Consider the following 22,070-nt stretch of genomic DNA (forward strand, 5'->3'; position numbering starts at 1 on the left):
ACGTCGACGCATGCTTGGAAGCATTGAACTTCATTCGGCTCGTCATAGCGTTTTACGTCACCGCGTTTTGGACAGTGTGCATGCAAGACAGTGTGCATGCAAGACAGCTTAAACTGAATTCTGACGAAAAATTCCATTGGATTTTAGGACATCGGAAATTCCGATCATATGTATGCCCGATAGTGTTCTCAACTCATCTCAGTTACAAGGATGGTATTAATATGTCAATGATGATGTATGCTGCTTTAGCAGTTTAAATACACTGAGATGCTGACTTTACCTGAACAGTAAACACAAGCAGTCATACAGTATATAGAACACAAGTCAAATTCTGCATAGCTCATCTAATTGAGCAGTAAGTTATAATCACCCATGGAAATCTACATAGATTACAAGTTAAATATAAACCATTAATGAGGGAACAAAAATGTGCACCTGGTTTCCAGGCACAGCCAACTTAGTATTTAAAAATGTTAATGGTTTTAGAATTGTACACCTGGGATTCATTGGTGTAGTTTATTATATATGCACAGAGAGCATTTACAAAGAAAGACAGGCGCTGATTGCACAGGGAAGATAGCTCTGGTATGTTCCTCCTTTTGCAGCCATTAAAAGATCACGTAACTAAACCCTGCCAGAATTTGAGCCGATATATCATTGCACTACCGCTTTGAAACAGCCTAAAATGTGCCATCTGTGTCATGGCTTTTATTCTTTCATCAACCCTTTTAAACAGTTGTGGTTTTAGTATTAGTCAGGGGGCACAATTTTCCACAGCAGGAGATCTAACAAACTGTTGTTCATGGATCTCCTGCTGCAGTCACTAACTGGAATGCGGATCCTTTCACTAATTTTGCGATTTGTGTTTTTAGTGCTTTTGAACACTGAACACGGTTTCAGCCTTCAGAAGTGGATGCAGTGTGAAATCTGGAGTAGAGAAAAAGTTAAATTGGTTCCCTGTTTTCAATAATAAAACAGAAAAACTTCTGCAGTTACCCTCAGACGTGGGCCGGTTGTGGAACCTCTTTGCTTATGTCCGAGTACGAAGACCTTATTTTCATGGAAATGGAGCTATAGCTTGGAAAACCACTGAAAGCGATGGGTTTGATTTTACCTGTTCCACTTTAACTGTTCTGTCGTGACCATGACAACTGTTTAAATTCCATACAATGCACACAGCGTAATCAGTACATGCACTGTCTGCTTGCTACACTTGTGCACAGTAGAATGGGCTGGAGCTCCTCCAACTTTCTAATTTGTAACTGTGTTGCCTAAATTATCTGGGTGAATATTTTTTCTATAACTACATTTTCATTTATGTAAAATGTTAATTCTCTTTTTGCTTATCCCATTCTGCTGTGCACAAGTGTAGTAGTGCAGAATAGATACTGGATTACTTTGTGTGCATCGTATGGAATTTAAACAGTTGTCATGGCCACAACAGGTAAAATCAAACCCATTGCTTTCAGTGGTTTTCCCAAGCTGTTGCTACAGGAAGAGGGGTACAAGGATGACTTCCCCTTTTGGGCGAAGTTCTGCTTTAAGCTCTCCAACACTGTCTGGGCACAGTGGAACTGGGAAAGCTCCCTACATAAAACTTAACAGAATATAAAAAAAAAAATGAAATAAAAAAAAAAAAAAAAGAGAAGAGGAATTTTGACTTCTCTGTAAGTTTCATACCTTGGAGTACGGTACAGGAATAGTATTCATAGAGCCAGGGTTATAGGCTTTGAGCTTCAGATAATTGACATAGCTCTTAAGGACAGCCCCACCCCCTCCTCCCAGGGTGACTCCCCTATAAACATGGTCTCACTACATGATCATCAGTTTTGTAGCAAGTAAACAGATTAACCAAGGAATAGATGAAAAGCAAGACATGGAATTTACAGGCAAATCAAAATTCCTCTCATCTCAAGCATACAGTAAAGGATAGGCTTAGTATATTCATAGACCCTGGAACATCCATAAGTAATGCATTAATGTGATGGGAAAAAACAGACGGACAACAGGAATGTGAGCAACAGGTCCCCACACTTAAAAGCTGGCCATAGATGGATCGAAAACCATCCAGTTCTGCAGACACCAGCCGAACTTCAATCCATGTATGGCTGTCCCTGTTCAACAGAAGTAAATGGTTAAAATAACTTTTGTTAAACATGAATGTTGTAAAACGTTTGTCAATATTTGGCTGCTCATCAGTGTATTCTGACAGCGGAGGAGTCCCGCTATCAGGATACAATGTTCCAGCGAGGAGGATTTCCCCCATCTACCTCACTAGTGTTCATCACTGGATTACCTGGTTATCATCTGGTTATACTGAATGCAGCAGCTTTCTGAGGATGGGCAGTCAACCCCTAAGCAGACCATTTTTTTTCTGATCAGCCTGCTGGCTTAAAATGTGCAGAAGTATGAGGGACGCCATTTCTACTTTATTTTTTAAATGCAAGCTGCCTGGAGATCTGGCTTTAATTCTTCTGAGTCAGAAAGGGTCAGTATTCTATAGCTCTATTCTTGTACATCTTTTCAATGTCAGCCCAGGAACTTGCATTGCTGAGGAGACAACAATGGCTGCCTAAAATAATCTCTAAAACTACCTAAAATTGGATAGTTATAACAGCACCCAAATCCGTATAGCCTTTAAACATGGATCTTATAGCTCTTATCAAGCACATGACATCCAAAGCAAAAGATTTAAACATCAAGTTTAACAGGTAAAAGAAGAATGCATTCATAAAAAAAAAAAAAAAAAAAAGGTAAAAAAACCTTCTGTGTTTAAAACCACTTTAATGTCAGGATGCACTCATACCTGGACCGGCAGCTGGCTCAGTCGGTCAGCGAGATGCTGGGAGATTGTGACAGCCACTCCCACCCCTACACACCTCGACACCCCAGTGAGAGCGGAAAGGACAGAGCAGAGAGCCGGGCCGGTGACTGACAGTCACAGCACTGTGCTCACGGAAAACCAATAACCGAGCAATCAGCAGAAATGGATTTTGCTAGTAAATCAAAAATCCTATTTTGTTAGTCTTACAGTACACGATAGATACAGGTTCTTTAGTCATCAGCAGATTGTGAAAAGGAGGTCTCATTTTGAAAAGCCAATAAAGCACCAACAGATGTGGTAGAGTGTGCCTTAACAGGTAAAAAGGGGGCCCAATCCTTCAAACCATAAACTTGAATGATAAGATGTCTGATGAACCTAAAAACAGGGAGGAGCAAAAAGAAGGGCAACCCTCAGGAAGTACAATCGGATTGTCTAAAACTGGCTGCAGCTCAGAGATAACCTCTCACAGTGCAAACCACATCCAGGCAGGAGAAGAGAAATTTCCTTTGGAGGTTTCAGAGAAGGACATAATGGAGGACAATGTCTCAGATGGAAAAAGAAGACCACCCTTGAGAGGAAAGAGGCCTTAGGCCTCAAGACAATGTCATTGTGAAACACTAAAAAGGGTTCCCTACAGGATAAGGCTGCTAATTCTGAGACCCTCAGCAGAGATAAGAAAACCCACTTAACAAGTGAGGTCAGACAAGGAAATATCCCCACTAGGTTCCAAATTACAGTCCCACGGAAATACAGGAAGAGATGTTTACAATAACCAGTACAAGATCTTTATTAAAAAAGGATAAGTTCACATATTAGAAAATAAAATAAAATAAAAGCACTTTTTTTGCTGGTAACATTTCCCAAGATCCAGGCGCTGACAATTGAAAAAGTCTGCTTACCAAATTCTCCATGCCAGGGATGTAGTCAGCGTTGAAGAGAATCAAATTCCTCTGAGTTCCAGAGTGTTGATGGAAGACAGACTTACTCCAACAATAAAATCTTCTGCACCGAGAGGACATACAGGACTGCTCCGTCACGAGAACCTTCCATGACCTTGGAGGAAATGGCTTACCTGACTCCAGCACTGGTTTGGAAATCTACCATGCTGGGGAGAGTCTGGTTTTAGGAGTAAGATGCATGGAGCAGTCTACTGAACAAGTTTGTTTGTCCCAAACTGCCAGAATGTGGAGTTGCAATGGCCTGGAGTAAAACTAGCTTGAATCAAAGGGTTTCCCCTGTGCCCAGAGGACCTAGGCATGACAGCAAAGGGATAGATGTTTGCCTTGAGGCAGGAAGATAACGGGCAAAGGCTTGTCTAGTGTCGGGCCCATGCACTTCAAACTGTGAGATGTGTCCAGAGAAGATATCCTGAGAATGAGGATCCTTCCAAAGCTCTAGAGAGCCTGCACGGTCTTCTGGATGGTGGCCAACAGGGGCAGGGATTAATAGTTCTTTAACAAGAGATCATCCAGATACCCTGCCACATAAATCCCCTGAGCAGATGTCTATTGAGGCCAGAAAAATTTCCCAGAAGGAAAGATGCAACGACGACCTGTTTTTTGAACCTGTAGGTACCGGCTGGTAGTCTTCAGATCCAGAATCCTCTGTTTGGTTTGGGAACCATGAAAGGACTTGAGTAAAAAACGTGAAAAGCAAGCTACTGTTGGTATAAGGTTAATGACCCCTTCAGACAAGAGTTGTTAGACAGCAGCAAGTAGATCCACCCACTGACATGTAATGAGAAAAGTGTGAAAGCATGAAGTGGGGAGGAGGCAGAGAGAAACTCCAGTTTGTAACTCCTTGAAAGGACACCCTGAATCCAGGTTTGAATTTTCTAAGACCGGAAGGCTAACAGAGGTCCCCCCCCCCCCACTCTGCCCACCAAGGAAAGGAGAATTTTAAAGAGGGCAACTAATCTCCTGTTTACAGGTCTCTAAAACACACAATTACCCTCCATGGGGATCTTGAGAGTCTTACAGAGACATGAATTGACCTGATCTAGCACAGGAACTGCTCACTTACCTAGAAAAAAAAATTAAAATTCTTTCAGGCCCCCCCTCTTTCCCTTTAACCTTCTTGACATGTACTGTATACTTTCAACACCGTTTGGTCCTTATAACTCCCTAAGCTATGGCTGGGTTGAACCATTCAGTTTGCCAGTTCTTTTATACTACACATCCCTACTGTGTTTGAAACATTGTTAAAGACATCACTTTCTGGATCCACACTGCTAATTCAGCGATCAACCCCTCTAGGAGGTACTGTTATCTTGATCCGCGTTAATTGTAAATTTTTCTGAAACTCTCCCCGACTCTTGCTACCTCTTTTTTCAGTCAAGCTACATAATATGCTACCTAATAAAATGTTTGAACAAGAAACTTTCCTCAACAGGGTACCACTGAGTAAAAATTCTCCAGGTGAGGTCAGGTCCCATATTAAGACAGGGAGTGAAAAAGCCTTAGCTGGTTTCAAACAATGTTTTAGGACTCCATGCTGGATACCTTGCGGTGACTCAGGCACAGCAATTGCCTAGGTCACACAAGCTCACTAGGTGCCATACAGGGAAGGTCGCGCAGGTGCTATCATAGGCGCAAAATGAAAAGTAAAATATTACCAATTTGAAAAAAAAAAGAAAATAAAAAGCATGCCCTGACTTCACTCACCCACAATGGGCATGCCAGGGATCTACTGCTGGCAGACCATGACCCTAGACCTGTAAAGCATCCTGCAGCTAAATTCACGCATTGCACTATGTACCAAGGGGAGTGCCTACAGCAGGATCCAGTGAACCTCAGCAACATCCAAGGTCATCCTCGCTTCTTCCATCCAGCAGGCTCTGGAACAATTCCAAGACTCTGCAAAGTTATCAACTTATCCAGAATTTGCACTAAGAGCTATAATAGCTATGGTGCAGCAAAAATCTGGACAGGAGAATAACCTTGGTAGAAGAATTATCAGAGAGAGAACTTCTGTGGAGATGAGGGTTTTTAAGGGCATACAAAAAACAGTTCTATGTGCCCTGCCAACATAGACCCCTTTCACACTGGAGGCGTTTTTCAGGCGCTTTAGTGCCAAGAATAGCACCTGTAAAAAGCCTCATCTGCAATCCCAATGTGAAAGCCCTAACAAAAAAAATGCACTGCGCTTTAAAAGCACAAGACTCCGCTTGCCAGAAACGTCACTACCTGCACAGTAAAATGTGCAGCATTACCTTGCAGGAAGTGAACCAGCCCTAAAGAGCCTGTGTAACGTACAACTAAGAAATACTGTTCAGTGCCTACAAATGTTGGAACCGGTTTTTGTCTTTTAAGAACAGGATTTAGGTGTTTAGAATGTATTCATAACAAAAATGGAAATGTATAAATTTAAAAAATAAAACATGAATACTAAATGATCAAAGTTGACTGTACATACCTTTATCGTTGCTGTGAACCACATGGGCCCCATTTTGAGGCACTGATACATTCTGGTGTTGTGGCTGATTCACTGAATCCAGAAAGGAGACCAGGTTTTCATGATGAGAAAGTTCTTCTACCGCAGGGAAAGAAACAATGTTCCAGTTAAGTTGCTTTATGCCATCCACCTCTGTTAGTGCCCGAAATAGAGATGGGATGGGATCATGAAGTTCCTCAACCGTGCTCTTGGAGGTTGGTGGAGTGTCACTGTAATTTCTGGGATTGCACATTCCTAGGAAGGAATGCAAAACAACTTATTTCATGTACAGATATTTCATTCTTATACTTGAAGGCTTTAATATGTCCATTAGGCCAATTTGACAGTAAAATACATTATACATGTTCACAAGGTGACATTTTATTCCATTTCAATCTTGTTATTCTTTGCACGAATACAGCATACCAACTTTTCTGTCCATTGACACTATGCATCGGTTTCAAGGGAATATAAAAAGAAACTAAGCAACATTCTATCCAAAAAAAAAATATGTCAACTTGCACATGCAAATGAACTAGTCCCTGCCATCTGTATTTGCATAAAATATCAGTCTTGCTGGATTTGACTGGCCAGAGCAGTAAAGTGATCTCGTCACTTCAAGGTCAAATGTAAAAAAAAAAGGCATGATGTAAAAAGGTGCTATACACAGTATTTCTCTTTCCAGCATGTGTTTATACCTTGGCTTATTGTTGATCTCCAGCTGCCACAGGTATCAGACACTTCTGGGTGTGTCAAATACTTGCTCACCACCTTGCTTTGTGGTTCTGCCCGCCAACTAATACGATAGGACATACAAGCTGGTGTGAGAAGCTACAGCAAGCAGTGCTTACTTCTCTGGCAGCCTGTGTGTTAATAGTTCACTGCAAGTGTCAAATACTGTACCCATTTCCCTGACACCTTATATAGTCCCATCAGTTCATGCATTTACAGTGGCCTAGGGACCAGCAAAGAGGCATAGTATTAACACTCTGGCAGCCAGAATGGCAAGTATACATAGCATCCTCCCTTATAGATTGTAAGCTTTAACGAGCAGGGTCCTCTGATCCATAACAACTTTCTATGGGCTGCCTTTATCTTACCTTTGACCCAACAGCGACAGTGTTACTTTAAAATGGGAGACTGCTATCAAACAAGGCAGTAAACCCATCAGTTAGTTGCAATTGATGTACTAAAAGTTCAACCCAAAAAAAGTGAAAGTTTTCATGAACAGTATTTTTATGTTGCCATGCAAAACTAAGTTTAATCAGCAGGTGGCACCACAAGTAAACCAAGTTCGTATAGTTTTCTATAACCAAGACACCTGATACTTGTGGGGGCCCCCAGTATTGCTATAATGGTAGTTCAGTTCTCTGAAAAATCCCCAAATCCATCCAATACAGAATATAATGAGTAGGTCAGCATTTGTTGTTAGGCATTCATAAATTGCTTTAGGATTTACAGTTCTGCTCATAAGTTTACATACCCTGGCAGAATTTAGGATTTCTTAGCCATTTTTCAGAGAATATGAGTAACACAAAAACATTTTTCACTCATGGTTAGTGTTTGGCTGAAGCCATTTATTATCAATCAACTGTGTTTACTGTTTTTAAAATCATAAATCACAACAGAAAATACCCAAATGACTCTGATAAAAAAAGTTTACATACCCTGGTGATTTTGGCCTGATAACATGCACACAAGTTGACACAAAGGGGTTTGAATGGCTATTAAAGGGGTGGTTCACCCTAAAAACTACTTTTTTTTATTACAATACGATTAAGGCTATTCTTTTTTTGAAGCTGTACATACCTTTGTACAGCATATTCACCCGTTGCGAGTCCCGCGGGAGTGGGCGTTCCTCACATGTCCGATTGACATTTTGACCAAAAACGAGCTCCCCCCGTCGCGTAAGCCGCATCACGGTTGGCGAAAGGAGCCGAACGGCGAGTCGGCGCTATACTGCGCATGCCCGTTCGGCTCCTTTCGCCAATCGTGACGCGGCTTACGCGACGGGGGGGGGGGGGGCTCGTTTTTGGTCAAAATGTCAATCACAGACATGTGAGGAACGCCCACTCCCGCGGGACTCGCAACGGGTGAATATGCTGTACAAAGGTATGTACAGCTTCAAAAAAAAGAATAGCCTTAATCGTATTGTAATGTGGGGGGCCATTGTAATAATAAAAAGTATTCTCACCTGTGATCTGTTTGTTTGCTTGTAATTAGTGTGTGTGTGTGCATAAAAAGTCAATGAGTTTCTGGATTTGAGTCATGAGAAAAGCAAAAGAATTGTCAAAGGATCTACGCGAAAAAATAGTTGAACTGTATAAAACAGGAAAAGTGATATAAAAAGATATCCAAGGAATTGAGAATGCCAATCAGCAGTGTTCAAATGCTAAGCAAGAAGTGGAAAATGAGGGGTTCTGTTGAAACCAAACCACGGTCAGGTAGACCAACAAAAATTTCAGCCACAACTGGCAGGACAATTGTTCGGGATGCAAAGAAATAGCCACAAATAACTTCAGGTGAAATACAGGTCTCTCTGAAAACATGTGGTGTGGCTGTTTCAAGACGCACAATAAGGAGGCACTTGAAGAAAGATGGGCTGCATGGTCGAGTCGTCAGAAGAAAGCCATTACTACACAAATGTCTCAAAATATCCCACTTACAATATGCCAAACAGCACAGAGACAAGCCTCAAACCTTCTGGCACAAAGTAATTTGGAGTGATGAGACCAAAATGTAGCTTTTTGGCCACAACATTTGGAGAGGAGTCAAAAAGGCTTACGATGAAAGGTATACCATTCCTACTGTGAAACACGGAGGTGGATCGCTGAGGTTTTGGGGATGCGTGAGCGACAAAGGCACAGGAAAGGTGGTAAAAATTGATGGCAAGATTAATGCAGTAGGTTATCAAAAAATACTGGAGGAACATTTGCATTCATCAGTCAGAAAGCTGCACATGGACCAAGCATGTTTTCATAGTTTTTAAAGCACATTTTACATGTTATTTCATGCATTTACATAAAAAAAAAAAAAAAACTGTAATTGTATAAGAGGGTGAGGAGGCAGGCGAAAGGATGTCATTTATACAAAGAAAAAAAAAAGTGTAGCGTTGGATAATAAAGTGACATAAAAGAATAAAAATGTATGAAATAATCAGTGCAATGTCCATAGATCATGCAACGTTCTTTCTAAACATGCATGAAACGTGAATATCCAGTGATATCAACACTGTGGAAATAAAGGTGATGTCAATCAAATCCTGTGCAGCCCGCCACCTCAGGTAAAAATTAAGGCTTACCGAAAATCAGCTGCAAGCGATGATGGGCTGGACACGGACACTCCCAAGCCTGTACACAGCGATCGCTATATCCCCAGAGATCACAGCATGGGCACAGCGTGCGATATCCTTCTCCACAAAAAGCCATGGCGGTGTCCGGAGTCTTTGTCCCCCCGGCACGGTCTGATCACGGCTCGTCTAATGTGGATGTGTCTCCTTCTCCCGGCTGGGGAGAGTCCGTGTCCAGCCCATCGTCGCTTGCAGCCAATTGAGGAGCATCCCATGATTCAGTAAGGACACCATTATCCTGCTTAGCTTTGTTTGACTCCCCCTAATAAGGGTAGTCGCAGGCTTTTCGGTAAGCCTTCCTTTTTTACCTGAGGTGGCGGGCTGCACAGGATTCGATTGACATCACCTTTATTTCCACAGTGTTGATATCACTGGATATTCACGTTTATGAACTGTTCATGCATGTTTAGAAAGAACGTTGCATGATTTATGGACATTGCACCGATTATTTCATAAATTTTTATTCTTCTATGTCACTTATTCACTTATCCAGCGCTACACTTTTTTTTATTTATTTATTCCAGTTGTGCCCTATATCGGGGTTATTGTGTTTAGCTGTAGGACATCTATCACAGATTTGTTTTCACTCACCTTGTTTATATAATTATCACTTTACACTTAGTGCAAATTCCTTTTTTTATAATTTTACACACGAAAGGATGTTATTTGAATGGGTCAACAAAACTGTACCCTTCAGTAAAGATGACTAAAGGGTTTTTACCATAGCTACTGCTGTGCAATAGCTGGTCTGAAGGTCCCCATGTGGTCCATTTGCTGGAAAATGTAGCAGTGTTTGTTTATCGACATTCAATTTACTATATTGGATGTGTAGCCCTGCTCACTTGTGGCATCCTGACATCTTGCAAATTAGGAATATGCTTGTCAGGATACCAGGTGCCGATATCCTGCTTTTTAACCACTTAAGCTCCGGACCAATACGCTGTCTAAAGACCAGAGGTGTTTTTACAATTTGGCAATGCGCTGCTTTAACTGGTAATTGCGCGGTCATGCAATGTTGTACCGAAACGAAACTTGCGTCCTTTTCTTCCCACAAATAGAGCTTTATTTTGATGGTATTTGATCGCCTCTGCGATTTTTATTTTTTGCGATATAAACGCAAAAAGACCGTAAATTTTGAAAAAAAATGATTTTTCTTATAACAAAAAGTAAAAAAAATCGAATAAACTAAATTTTAGTCAAACATTTAGGCCAAAATGTATTCAGCCACATGTCTTTAGTAAAAAAAATCGCAATAAGCGTATATTTATTGGTTTTCGCAAAAGTTATAGCGTCTACAAACTAGGGTACATTTTCTGGAATTTACACAGCTTTTATTTTATGACTGCCTATCTCATTTCTTGAGGTGCTAAAATGGCAAGGCAGTACAAAACCCCCCCAAATGACCCCATTTTGGAAAGTAGACACCCCAAGGAAACTGCTGAGAGGCATGTTGAGTCCATTGAATATTTAATTTTTTTGTCCCAAGTGATTGAATAATGACGAAAAAAAAAAAAAAAAAAAAATGTTTACAAAAAGTTGTCACTAAATGATATATTTCTCACACATGCCATGGTTATATGTGGAATTGCACCCCAAAATACATTCTGCTGCTTCTCCTGAGTACGGGGATACCACATGTGTGGGACTTTTTGGGAGCCTAGCCGCATACGGGGCCCCAAAACCCAAGCACCGCCTTCAGCATTTCTAAGGGCACAAATTTTTGATTTCACTCCTCACTACCTATCAAGGTTTCGAAGGCCATAAAATGCCAAAATAGCAAAAAAAAAAACCAAATGACCCCATTTTGGAAAGTAGACACCCTAAGCTATTTGCTGAGAGGCATGTCGAGTCCATGGAATATTTTATATTTTGACACAAGTTGCGGGAATATGACAAACTGATTTTTTTTTGCACAAAGTTGTCACTAAATGATATATTGCTCACACATGCCATAGTTATATGTGGAATTGCACCCCAAAAGACATTCTGCTGCTTCTCCCGAGTACGGGGATACCACATATGTGGGACTTTTTGTGAGCCTAGCCACGTACGGGGCCCCGAAAACAAAGCACCGCCTTCAAGATTTCTAAGGGCATACATTTTTGATTTCACTCCTCACTACCTATCACTACCTATCACAGTTTCGAAGGCAATAAAATGCCAAAACAGCACAAAACCCCCCCAAATGACCCCATTTTGGAAAGTAGACACCCCAAGCTATTTGCTGAGAGGCATGTTGAGTCCATGGAATATTTAATTTTTTTGCCCCAAGTCACTGAATAATGACCAAAAAAAAAAAAAATACAAAACGTTGTCACTAAATGATATATTTCTCACACATGCCACGGTTATATGTGGAATTGCACCCCAAAATACATTCTGCTGCTTCTCCTGAGTACGGGGATACCACATGTGTGGGACTTTTTGGGAGCCTAGCCGCGTACGGGACCCCGAAAACCAATCACCGCCTTCAGGATTTCTAAGGGCATAAATTTTTGATTTCACTCCTCACTACCTATCACAGTTTCGAAGGCAATAAAATGCCAAAACAGCACAAAACCCCCCCAAATGACCCCATTTTGGAAAGTAGACACCCCAAGCTATTTGCTGAGAGGCATGTTGAGTCCATGGAATATTTAATTTTTTTGCCCCAAGTCACTGAATAATGACCAAAAAAAAAAAAATACAAAACGTTGTCACTAAATGATATATTTCTCACACATGCCACGGTTATATGTGGAATTGCACCCCAAAATACATTCTGCTGCTTCTCCTGAGTACGGGGATACCACATGTGTGGGACTTTTTGGGAGCCTAGCCGCGTACGGGGCCCCGAAAACCAAGCACTGCCTTCAAGATTTGTGTGAGTGAAATCAAAAATTTATGTCCTTAGAAATCTTGAAGGCGGTGCTTGGTTTTCGGGGTCTCATACGCGGCTAGGCTCCCAAAAAGTCCCACACATGTGGTATCCCCGTACTCAGGAGAAGTAGCAGAATGTATTTTGGGGTGCAATTCCACATATAACCATGGCATGTGTGAGAAATATATCATTTAGTGACAATGTTTTGTACATTTTTTTATTTTAATTTTTTTTGGTCATGATTCAATCACTTGGGGCAAAAAAATTAAATATTCCATTGACTCAACATGCCTCTCAGCAAATAGCTTGGGGTGTCTACTTTCCAAAATGGGGTCATTTGGGGGTTTTTTGTGCTATTTTGGCATTTTATGGCCTTCGAAACTGTGATAGGTAGTGAGGAGTGAAATCAAAAATTTGCGCCCTTAGAAATGCTGAAGGCGGTGCTTGGTTTTCGGGGTCCCGTACGCGGCTAGGCTCCCAAAAAGTCCCAAACATGTGGTATCCCCGTACTCAGGAGAAGCAGCAGAATGTATTTTAGGGTGCAACTCCACATATAACCATGGCATGTGTGAGCAATATATCATTTAGTGACACATTTTTCTTTTTTTTTTTTTTCTCATTATTCAATCACTTTGGACAAAAAAAAAAAAAAATCAATGGACTCAACATGCCTCTCAGCAGTTTCCTTGGGGTGTCTTCTTTCCAAAATGGGGTCATTTGGGTTTTTTTTGTGCTATTTTGGCATTTTATGGCCTTCGAAACTGTGATAGGTAGTGAGGAGTGAAATCAAAAATTTACACCCTTAGAAAGCCTGAAGGCGGTGATTGGTTTTTGGGGTCCCGTACGCGGCTAGGCTCCCAAAAAGTCTCACACATGTGGTATCCCCGTACTCAGGAGAAGCAGCAGAATGCATTTTGGGGTGTAATTCCACATATGCCCATGGCATGTTTGAGCAATATATCATTTAGTGACAACTTTGCGCAAAAAAAAATATATATATATATATATATTTATATTTCCCGCAACTTGGGTCAAAATCTAAAATATTCCATGGACTTAAGATGCCTCTCAGCAAATAGCTTGGGGTGTCTACTTTCCAAAATGGGGTCATTTGGGGGGGTTTTCAATTGTCCTGGCATTTTATGCACAACAATTAGAAGCTTATGTCACACATCACCCACTCTTCTAACCACTTGAAGAAAAAGCCCTTTCTGACACTGTTTGTTTACATAAAAACATATTTTTTTGCAAGAAAGTAAAGTTGAACCCCCAAACATTATATATTTTTTTAAAGCAAAGGCCCTACAGATTAAAATGGTAGGTGTTGCAAAAAAAATTTCCACACAGTATTTGCGCAGCGTTTTTTCAAACGCATTTTTTGGGGAAAAAATACACTTTTTTTTTATTTTAAAGCACTAAAACACACTATATTGCCCAAATTATTGATGAAATAAAAATTATGATCTTAGGCCGAGTACATGGATACCAAACATGACATACTTTAAAATTGCGCACAAACGCGCAGTGGCGACAAACTACATACATTTTTAAAAGCCTTTAAAAGCCTTTACAGGTTACCACATTAGATTTACAGAGTAGGTCTACTGCTAAAATGACTGCCCTCGATCTGCCCTTCGCGGTGATACCTCACATGCATGGTGCAATTGCTGTTTACATATGACTCCAGACCGACGCTTGCGTTCGTCTTTGCGCAAGAGCAGGGGGGGACAGGGATGCTTTTTTTTATTTTTTTATTTTTTTATATATTTATTTCGCTTTTTTTATTTTATTTGTTAACTGTTCCTTCCATTTATTTATTTTTTTACCATTTTTATTGTTATCTCAGGGAATGTAAATATCCCTTATGATAGCAATAGTTAGTGACAGGTACTCTTTTTTTTTTTTAAATGGGGTCTATTAGACCCTAGATCTTTCCTCTGCCCTCAAAGCATCTGACCACACCAAGATCGGTGTGATAAAATGCTTTCCCATATTCTCAATGGCGCCGTTTATATCTGGGGGGGGGGACATTCCCTCCCACTGAATGTAAAAGCAGTCTAGAGGCTAATTAGCCGCTAGGACTGCTTTTACATGAAAGCCGACCGCTGGCTGAAAAGAATGATACCAAGATGATGCCTAAACCCGCAGGCATCATTCTGGTATAACCATTCAAAGTCCTGCAACATACCAGTACGTTGATGGTTCTTGTTGGACATGTATTGTAATCTTTTTTTTTTTCATGCAGTCTGTTGGCTGAACAAAAAAAAGATTGATCGGTGGGTATGCCCACCATTAGAATACCTCCCTTCATCCACCCACTTCTAATGATGGGCATACATGCACCATTTATATATGCCGAAGCATGGGGGCATCCTCCCGCAAAAAAGTTATGCCGCGTACGGTCGGACTTTTCTATGCCGCGTACACACGGTCGGACTTTTCTATGCCGTGTACACATGGTCAGACTTTTCCACAGGAAAGCCTCCGTAGGAATGTCAACCGTATGTACGCGGCATTAGGAGCAAAATCGCTCCTCCGCCCCTAATGCCCCCATGCTCCGGCATATATGCTCTTTTTTGAACTGTAGTGGTGAAATCACCTCCTACAGCATTGGAGTCGCGGCTTTATATATCGTGGGAGCAAACGCTGTTGCTGTCACGCTAAATAAATCCGCACTGCAACTGAATGGCGTACCTGCTAAGCAAATGATGGTTAACATTAAAACAAAGTAACATTCCAGTATAACAGTAAGATCATACCATACCTGCAAAGCAAATACCTATAAAAAAACATAGTAAAAAATAAAACATTTTTTAACGCAACCTGTGCCTAAAATATATATATATGCCAAAGCATGGGGGCATCCTCCCGCAAAAAAGTTATGCCGCGTACGGTCGGACTTTTCTATGCCGCGTACACACGGTCGGACTTTTCTATGCCGTGTACACATGGTCAGACTTTTCCACGGGAAAGCCTCCGTAGGAATGTCAACCGTATGTACGCGGCATTAGGAGCAAAATCGCTCCTCCGCCCCTGCTGCCCGCATGCTTCGGCATATATGCTCTTTTTTTTAACTGTGGTGGTGAAATCACCTCCTACAGCACTGGAGTCGCGGCTTTATATATCGTGGGAGCAAACGCTGTTGCTGTCAAGATAAATAAGTCCGCGCAACAGCTGAATGGCGTACCTGAAAACAGTAAAATAAATTACATACCTGAAAAGCAAGCATGAAAAAACATAACAACAATAAAACTTTGCAGAATAGAATACAGTAAAAAAGAGCAGAACAATAGAGAGAGAATAGAGAGGGAGAGAACAATAAAACGACAACTATTTTTGGTTTTTTTATTTTATATTTTTTTGTGTGTTTTTATTTTTTACTTTTTTTTTTTTTTTTTTTAACACTTTTTTTTGTAACTGTGAACTGTAACTTCAACTTTTCGGTTCCAGGTTTGGGTCTCTCAAAATGCGATGGCATCTTGGGAGACCCTGTGTGAGTGTGCCTAGCCTGTGAAATGTTTCACCCTACACTAATAATTAACGTGTGTGTGGAAGCGTTCAAAACATTCACCAATACAAAGACCAGGATTGCCAGGACATTTGGGACAAAAATAACGGGTGTCACGCCTAAATCCGCGCTTGGTACAGACACGACATTTTCTTTGGGGGGCTCGTTGGGTAGGGGTACTCGGGAGGACATAAGAAAAATGCCTCTCATGCAGTCGGCTTACTGCATTTGGTAGGAGATGGTGAGGTACAATACCGCCTGGATACAGGAGTTCTGTGATGATATCCCTCTGGAATTGAAGGAAGGATTCATTCCGTCCTGAAGCTCTGTATACGACATGAGCATTCAGTAGAGCCAATTGAAATAAATGTAGAGACACTTTTTTGTACCAGCGTCTCGTCTTACGGGCAATATGATACGGCGCCATCAACTGGTCGTTGAGGTCCACCCCTCCCATATTAAGGTTATATTCGTGGACACAGAGGGGTTTCTCCACAACACCAGTCGCCGTACGAATTTGGACTGTCGTGTCTGCGTGAAGGGTGGTAAGAACGAAAACATTCCTATTGTCCCGCCACTTCACAGCGAGCAAATTTTTACATCTGCAGCAGGCTCTCGCCCCCGGCCTAACACGGGCATCTACAAGCCGCTGGGGGAAGCCCCGGCGATTAGGTCGCACGGTGCCACATGCTCCAATCTGTTGATCAAATAAGTGGCTAAAAAGTGGCACGCTGCTGTAAAAATTGTCCACATACAAATGGTACCCCTTTCCGAATAAGGGTGACACCAAGTCCCAAACAATCTTGCCAGCGCTCCCCATGTAATCTGGGCATCCTTCCGGCTCTACCTGACTATCTTTTCCCTCGTAAACCCTAAAGCTCCATGTGTAGCCTGTGGCCCTGTCACAGAGCTTATAGAGCTTGACCCCGTATCTGGCACGCTTGCTGGGAAGGTACTGTTTGAAAGACAAGCGGCCAGCAAATTTAATCAGGGACTCATCAACGCATACAACCTGCTGGGGATTAAACAAGGCTGCAAAACGTTCGTTGAAATGGTTTACGAGGGGCCGAATTTTGTAGAGCCGGTCAAATTCAGGGTCTCCACGTGGACGACAAAGTGCATTGTCACTGAAATGCAGGAACCGCAGGATCGCCTCGTATCGTCTCCTGGCCATGTGAGCAGAGAAAATGTACATATGGTCAATGGGATGTGTGGACCAATACATCCGCAATGACGGAAATTTGTGTATGCCCATGTTGAGGGTAAGGCCCAGAAAAATCTTAAATTCGGAAACCTCGAGAGGTTTCCATTCTTTGGCAAGGCGAGACTGGGGGTTAGCGGCGATGTAAGTACCAGCATATAAATTGGTCTGGTCCACAATAGATCTATAGAGATCTTCCGTGAAATACAGCGAATAAAAATCAAGTGACATAAAGTTCGCTGTATCCACCTGAATACCGGGTTGGCCAGTGAATGGGGGAAGTACAGGTGCTGTAGAAGTGGTGGGGACCCAATCAGGATAGGCAAATTCTACAGGAAGGGCACTATGGGCACGACGGGCCTGTCTCTGTCTTTTTCTTGGTGGCAGCGGGACACTACTTGTGCTTGCCACATCGCCAGCTTCAACTGCACTTATGGGACTCGCCACGTCACCAAGTGTTACTGCAGTGCTGGATAAACGACCAGGGTGTACTAGGCCGCTGGTGCTTGCCAATTCACCAGAAGGAATAGCGGCGCTAGTACTGGATCTCTGCTCCATACGAGGGTCCTGCGGTTCTTGCTGCTCAACAACATCAGAATGGGATCGGGTACGCCTGGCCTTAGCAGGGACCTCAACTTCGTCGTGCGAGCTATCTGACATGGAGCCGCTGTCGTAAATGGGTTCATATTCTGAGCCAGAATCTGTCAGATGCGTGACCTCCTCCTCTTCACTATCTGACATGCACATGAACTCAAAGGCCTGCTTATCATTGTACCTTCGGTTTGCCATTTTGGACTCTAAATTTAGTGGTACAATGGTAAGGATTCACAGGTAAAAAAAGCACCTGACTATAGAAAAGCAAATGTAGAAAACGCTTCAAAAAAAACTGTAAGCGATCGCAGGGATCAGGCCTGTCTCTGCGAACGCTGCAGTTATGTGTCTTGTGTTTTGTAAGTGACAGTGATCGATCGATACTGCACTTGGGTGGGTTGGGCTGGGCAGAGGGGGAAAACGCAGGTGCTAGCGGGTATCTGGGCTGATTCCGCTAACAATGCGTTTTTGGGTACCCTAAACTGCTGGGTACGCTAGTATAGATCTGATCAGATCAGGTATCGATCCGTTCAGATCCTATACCACTAAGGGGGGTGTATGCTTAGCGAGTGGGTGTAAGCGGTACTGGCTCTAACCTAACGCTGCCTGGGGTGACGCAGACCCTGACTGGCGCTAAAATTAAATTTATATCACCCGCCGGGTGATCAGGGGGTTAAACCTATTGGGTTATATACGGCGGGTGCTCTGATGCTATAAACAGCAAACTAACCAACCAGCGTCAACCGTAACACTTATACGGTGATCACTGGTGAAAGGGTTAACTAGGGGGCAATCAGGGGGTTAAAACCTTTATTCGGTAATATATGGGGGTACCTAACGCTTTCTAAAAACCTGGTGGCGAACCTAAAATAACTAAATAACTAACTGGCTAACCACGTCACCAGTGACACTTATACAGTGATCAGTGGTGAAAGGGTTAACTCTAGGGGCAATCAGGGGTTAAAACCTTTATTTATGGGGGTACCTAACGCTATATAAACCTGGCGGCGAACCTCAAAAAAAACTAACTGCCTAGCGGCAACAGTGACACTAATACAGCGATCAGAAACCGATCGCTTAGTGACACTGGCAATAGGGGTGAAAGGGTTAACTCTAGGGGCAATCAGGGGTTAAAACCTTTATTTATGGGGGTACCTAACGCTATATAAACCTGGCGGCGAACCTCAAAAAAAACTAACTGCCTAGCGGCAACAGTGACACTAATACAGCGATCAGAAACCGATCGCTTAGTGACACTGGCAATAGGGGTGAAAGGGTTAACTCTAGGGGCAATCAGGGGTTAAAACCTTTATTTATGGGGGTACCTAACGCTATATAAACCTGGCGGCGAACCTCAAAAAAAACTAACTGCCTAGCGGCAACAGTGACACTAATGCAGCGATCAGAAACCGATCGCTTAGTGACACTGGCAATAGGGGTGAAAGGGTTAACTTTAGGGGCAATCAGGGGTTAAACCTTTATTGGGGGGGGGGTAGGGGGCTACCCTGGACCTAAAGGGGCCTAAACCTAACTGCCCTGACACTTTTTTCTGTCACACTGACACTAAAAGCAGTGATCAGAAAATAAATGATCACTGCAATCAGTGACACTGTGACAGGGGGTGATCTGGGGGTGCTGGGGGGGTGATCGGGGGGGGTTATGTGCCTATGTGTGCTGTGTCAGTGTGCTGTTGGTGCAACTCACAGTACTGACGTCTTCTCTCCTCTGGAATCAAACGAAAAGACCGCCAGAGGGGAGAAAACGTCACTTCCTCCCTGCCTGTGTTTACAGTTACACAGGCAGGGAGGGCTCTGCTGCATTCTCATTCGCTGAGGGAGATCGAGAGGGGACGGCTGGAAACCAATAGCCGCCCCCTCCTCCCGGACCTCCCGTACACCGTTCCCGGCCGCCGCATGTACCGGAGGGGGTCCCGATCGGACCCCCGAACCGAGGTAAGGCGGGGACGTACCTATACGCCCATGTGCCTGTACGTGCCATATTGTGGACGTATATGTACATGCGGTGGTCGGGAACTGGTTAAGATAACCTGCGCTAGTATCCTGAATTGCTGGGGTGATAAGAATTGTGGCAAATACACAAATTAAATCAGCGACATTCTAAGAGAGTGCAGAGGGAAGGGTCGGCAAAGAGGGGATTGGGGGGAAGAATAGAAAAGCGAGGACTAGGGTAGGGGGAGGGACATGGGTAGGTTTGTAACTAGGCTTGTATAGGGGTCAGGAGTACATAACACACAGAGTGCAGGAATAAGGGGGGGGGGTGTAAAGCACAGAGTGCAAGTTGAGGCGGTGAGGTGTCTGCCACACAGAGTGTGAGGGTCAGTGGGGGGGGGGGGTCCACAATTCAATCCTTTCCCCCACTAAAACAGTGCCCCTAATGGCCCTCATGTATACTCGCCCCGCACCTCCACCCTCCTTCCCCAGCTCCATCACTTCTTATAGGACCAAGATGCACAGTAAGAAGGAAGTGTATCTTTACTCTCTGTAAGAAGTGACTCAAGAAGAGGGCTCTCACCTACTCACAATTCCAAAAGATCCGCTTTGCCACAATCCGTTCTTCTCTCTGCTATAAAGTGCCTTGCGCCCTTTGCAGCTGCTGCTGCTGGACTGCAAGAACCCAAAGTAAGCTCCCCCTCTCTCCTAGTAGCGCATCAATAGAGTCACACTAGTGGGTGGCATTTGAAAAGTAGAGTGCAGCCTCTGGTCACTGTAACAAGGTAGCAGGACACTGCTATTCATCTGTTTAGACTCTGCCCACCAATGTGACACTGTTCATTAAACACCAGAAGAGCGGTGTAGTTTACTTCCCGGGACACAAGAGGAAACCAACTTAAAAGCGGGGCCGATACTGCATATCCAGCACAGCTCTAAGTACAAGTCTCTGTGTGGAGTAAGCCATTTTGGTGGAGAAAAGGCTTTGCATCCTCACGTCAGAGCAAGAAGCAGCGGGAAACTACAGATTCACTAAATAGATGAAGCAGATGCAAAGAGAGCCTTACAATGCAGGTCCTCAGATACAGCCTCTCTTTAGCAAGGAGACTAGTGAGCAGCACAGCAGTAACCTTACTAATTCACACCACAAATCATAAGGCCAGCACTGAGGGCTACAGTGCCTTATATGATCTCACACTGCAGATTTACAGCCATGACGTTTAAGGCACAGGAAGTGCAATGCTGTTTTTCAGAAGAAAGTTAAGACAAATGTAAATCTTTCAGGGCACTGCTTAGACACGTTTATCATTTCTTAAATGTTCCTTATGTCAAAGGCAGTAAATCTTTACTAGTTGAATTTAGGTTCACTTTAATTAATCTTACACTGCTTTCTTTACGCTGTTAAAAAATGGCTTTATAAACTTTGTTGAACATATTTAATTATAAAAGAAAAGTGGAGGTCTATTTAAATAGAAAACAAATCCAACCAAAAGAACATTGGAAACAGGAAGTGTTTATGACAGGAGGTGTAATGAAAGTGCAGCTAGAGCCTGTGTTTTTGTAAGCAGTGATGTCAGCTCATAACTCCGCACATCTGGCGAAGGAAAAGTGCACAGCCTGTAACAGGGCCTGAGGGCGGATGCTAGTCTGGCACTTGGCAGAGTCACCTGCATTCAATCATGCCAAGATTCTTGGTTGACAAAAAAAAAAAAAAAAAAAAAATTGATCTCTGCCACATCAATTCCTGTACACTTCTCAGGGAATGGTGTAGAATCTGTTACATGGGTATAGCTAAGAAAACTTGTTTGTACGTTAAAAAAAAAAAAAAAAACACACACACACACACACACTTAATCGATTAAAGCAATGCTGTTAAAACAAAAACATTAGGTTCATTTGTTTACAGGAGGAGACAGCAATAGCATGGAGCTTAGTTTACAATACAACCTTAAATGTATAAAGCCCAGTTGTACTGTGGATTGGTTAAACCCTCGATTAGGGTTTGGTTTGCATCTCTAGCCAAATAGGGAGATCTCTCTTCAATTTCTGTCTTGTAAACCCAACAGGAAGGGAGAGAAACGAGAAACTCTTCAAAGTAAAGGAAATCCATCTAAAGCTGGCCACTATGAATTGTGTCTGGTCCCCAATGAATCAGACAAAATTTATTGAGCACGTTACTATTTTTGTAAGTAAATATATTTCTAAAAAGGTGGCCATGACACCGGTTTTGAACTTTCATGTTATTGACACTTTAGATCAGGGGTCTCAAAATACCGGGCCATTTGCGGCTCGCAGACCGGTTATAAATGGCCCGCAGGCAGGGCGGGGGGTGCCGCGGAAGTGGGGGAGTAGATTT

The 22,070-nt window shown here is 42.7% G+C and overlaps 1 protein-coding gene across 1 annotated transcript in view; it reads right to left on the reverse strand.

The window, feature by feature from the left end:
* The window catches only part of TWSG1 (twisted gastrulation BMP signaling modulator 1), a 74,967-nt gene that overhangs the window by 19,190 nt on the left and 33,707 nt on the right, over nucleotides 1-22,070 (reverse strand). Inside the window, exon 4 of the mRNA XM_040353965.1 lies at nucleotides 6,239-6,511. Coding sequence (XP_040209899.1) covers nucleotides 6,239-6,511 — 273 coding nt within the window. The remainder of the gene's footprint in view (nucleotides 1-6,238; nucleotides 6,512-22,070) is intronic.

This window comes from Rana temporaria, chromosome 5, assembly GCF_905171775.1.
Source record: "Rana temporaria chromosome 5, aRanTem1.1, whole genome shotgun sequence".
NCBI lineage: Eukaryota > Metazoa > Chordata > Amphibia > Anura > Ranidae > Rana > Rana temporaria.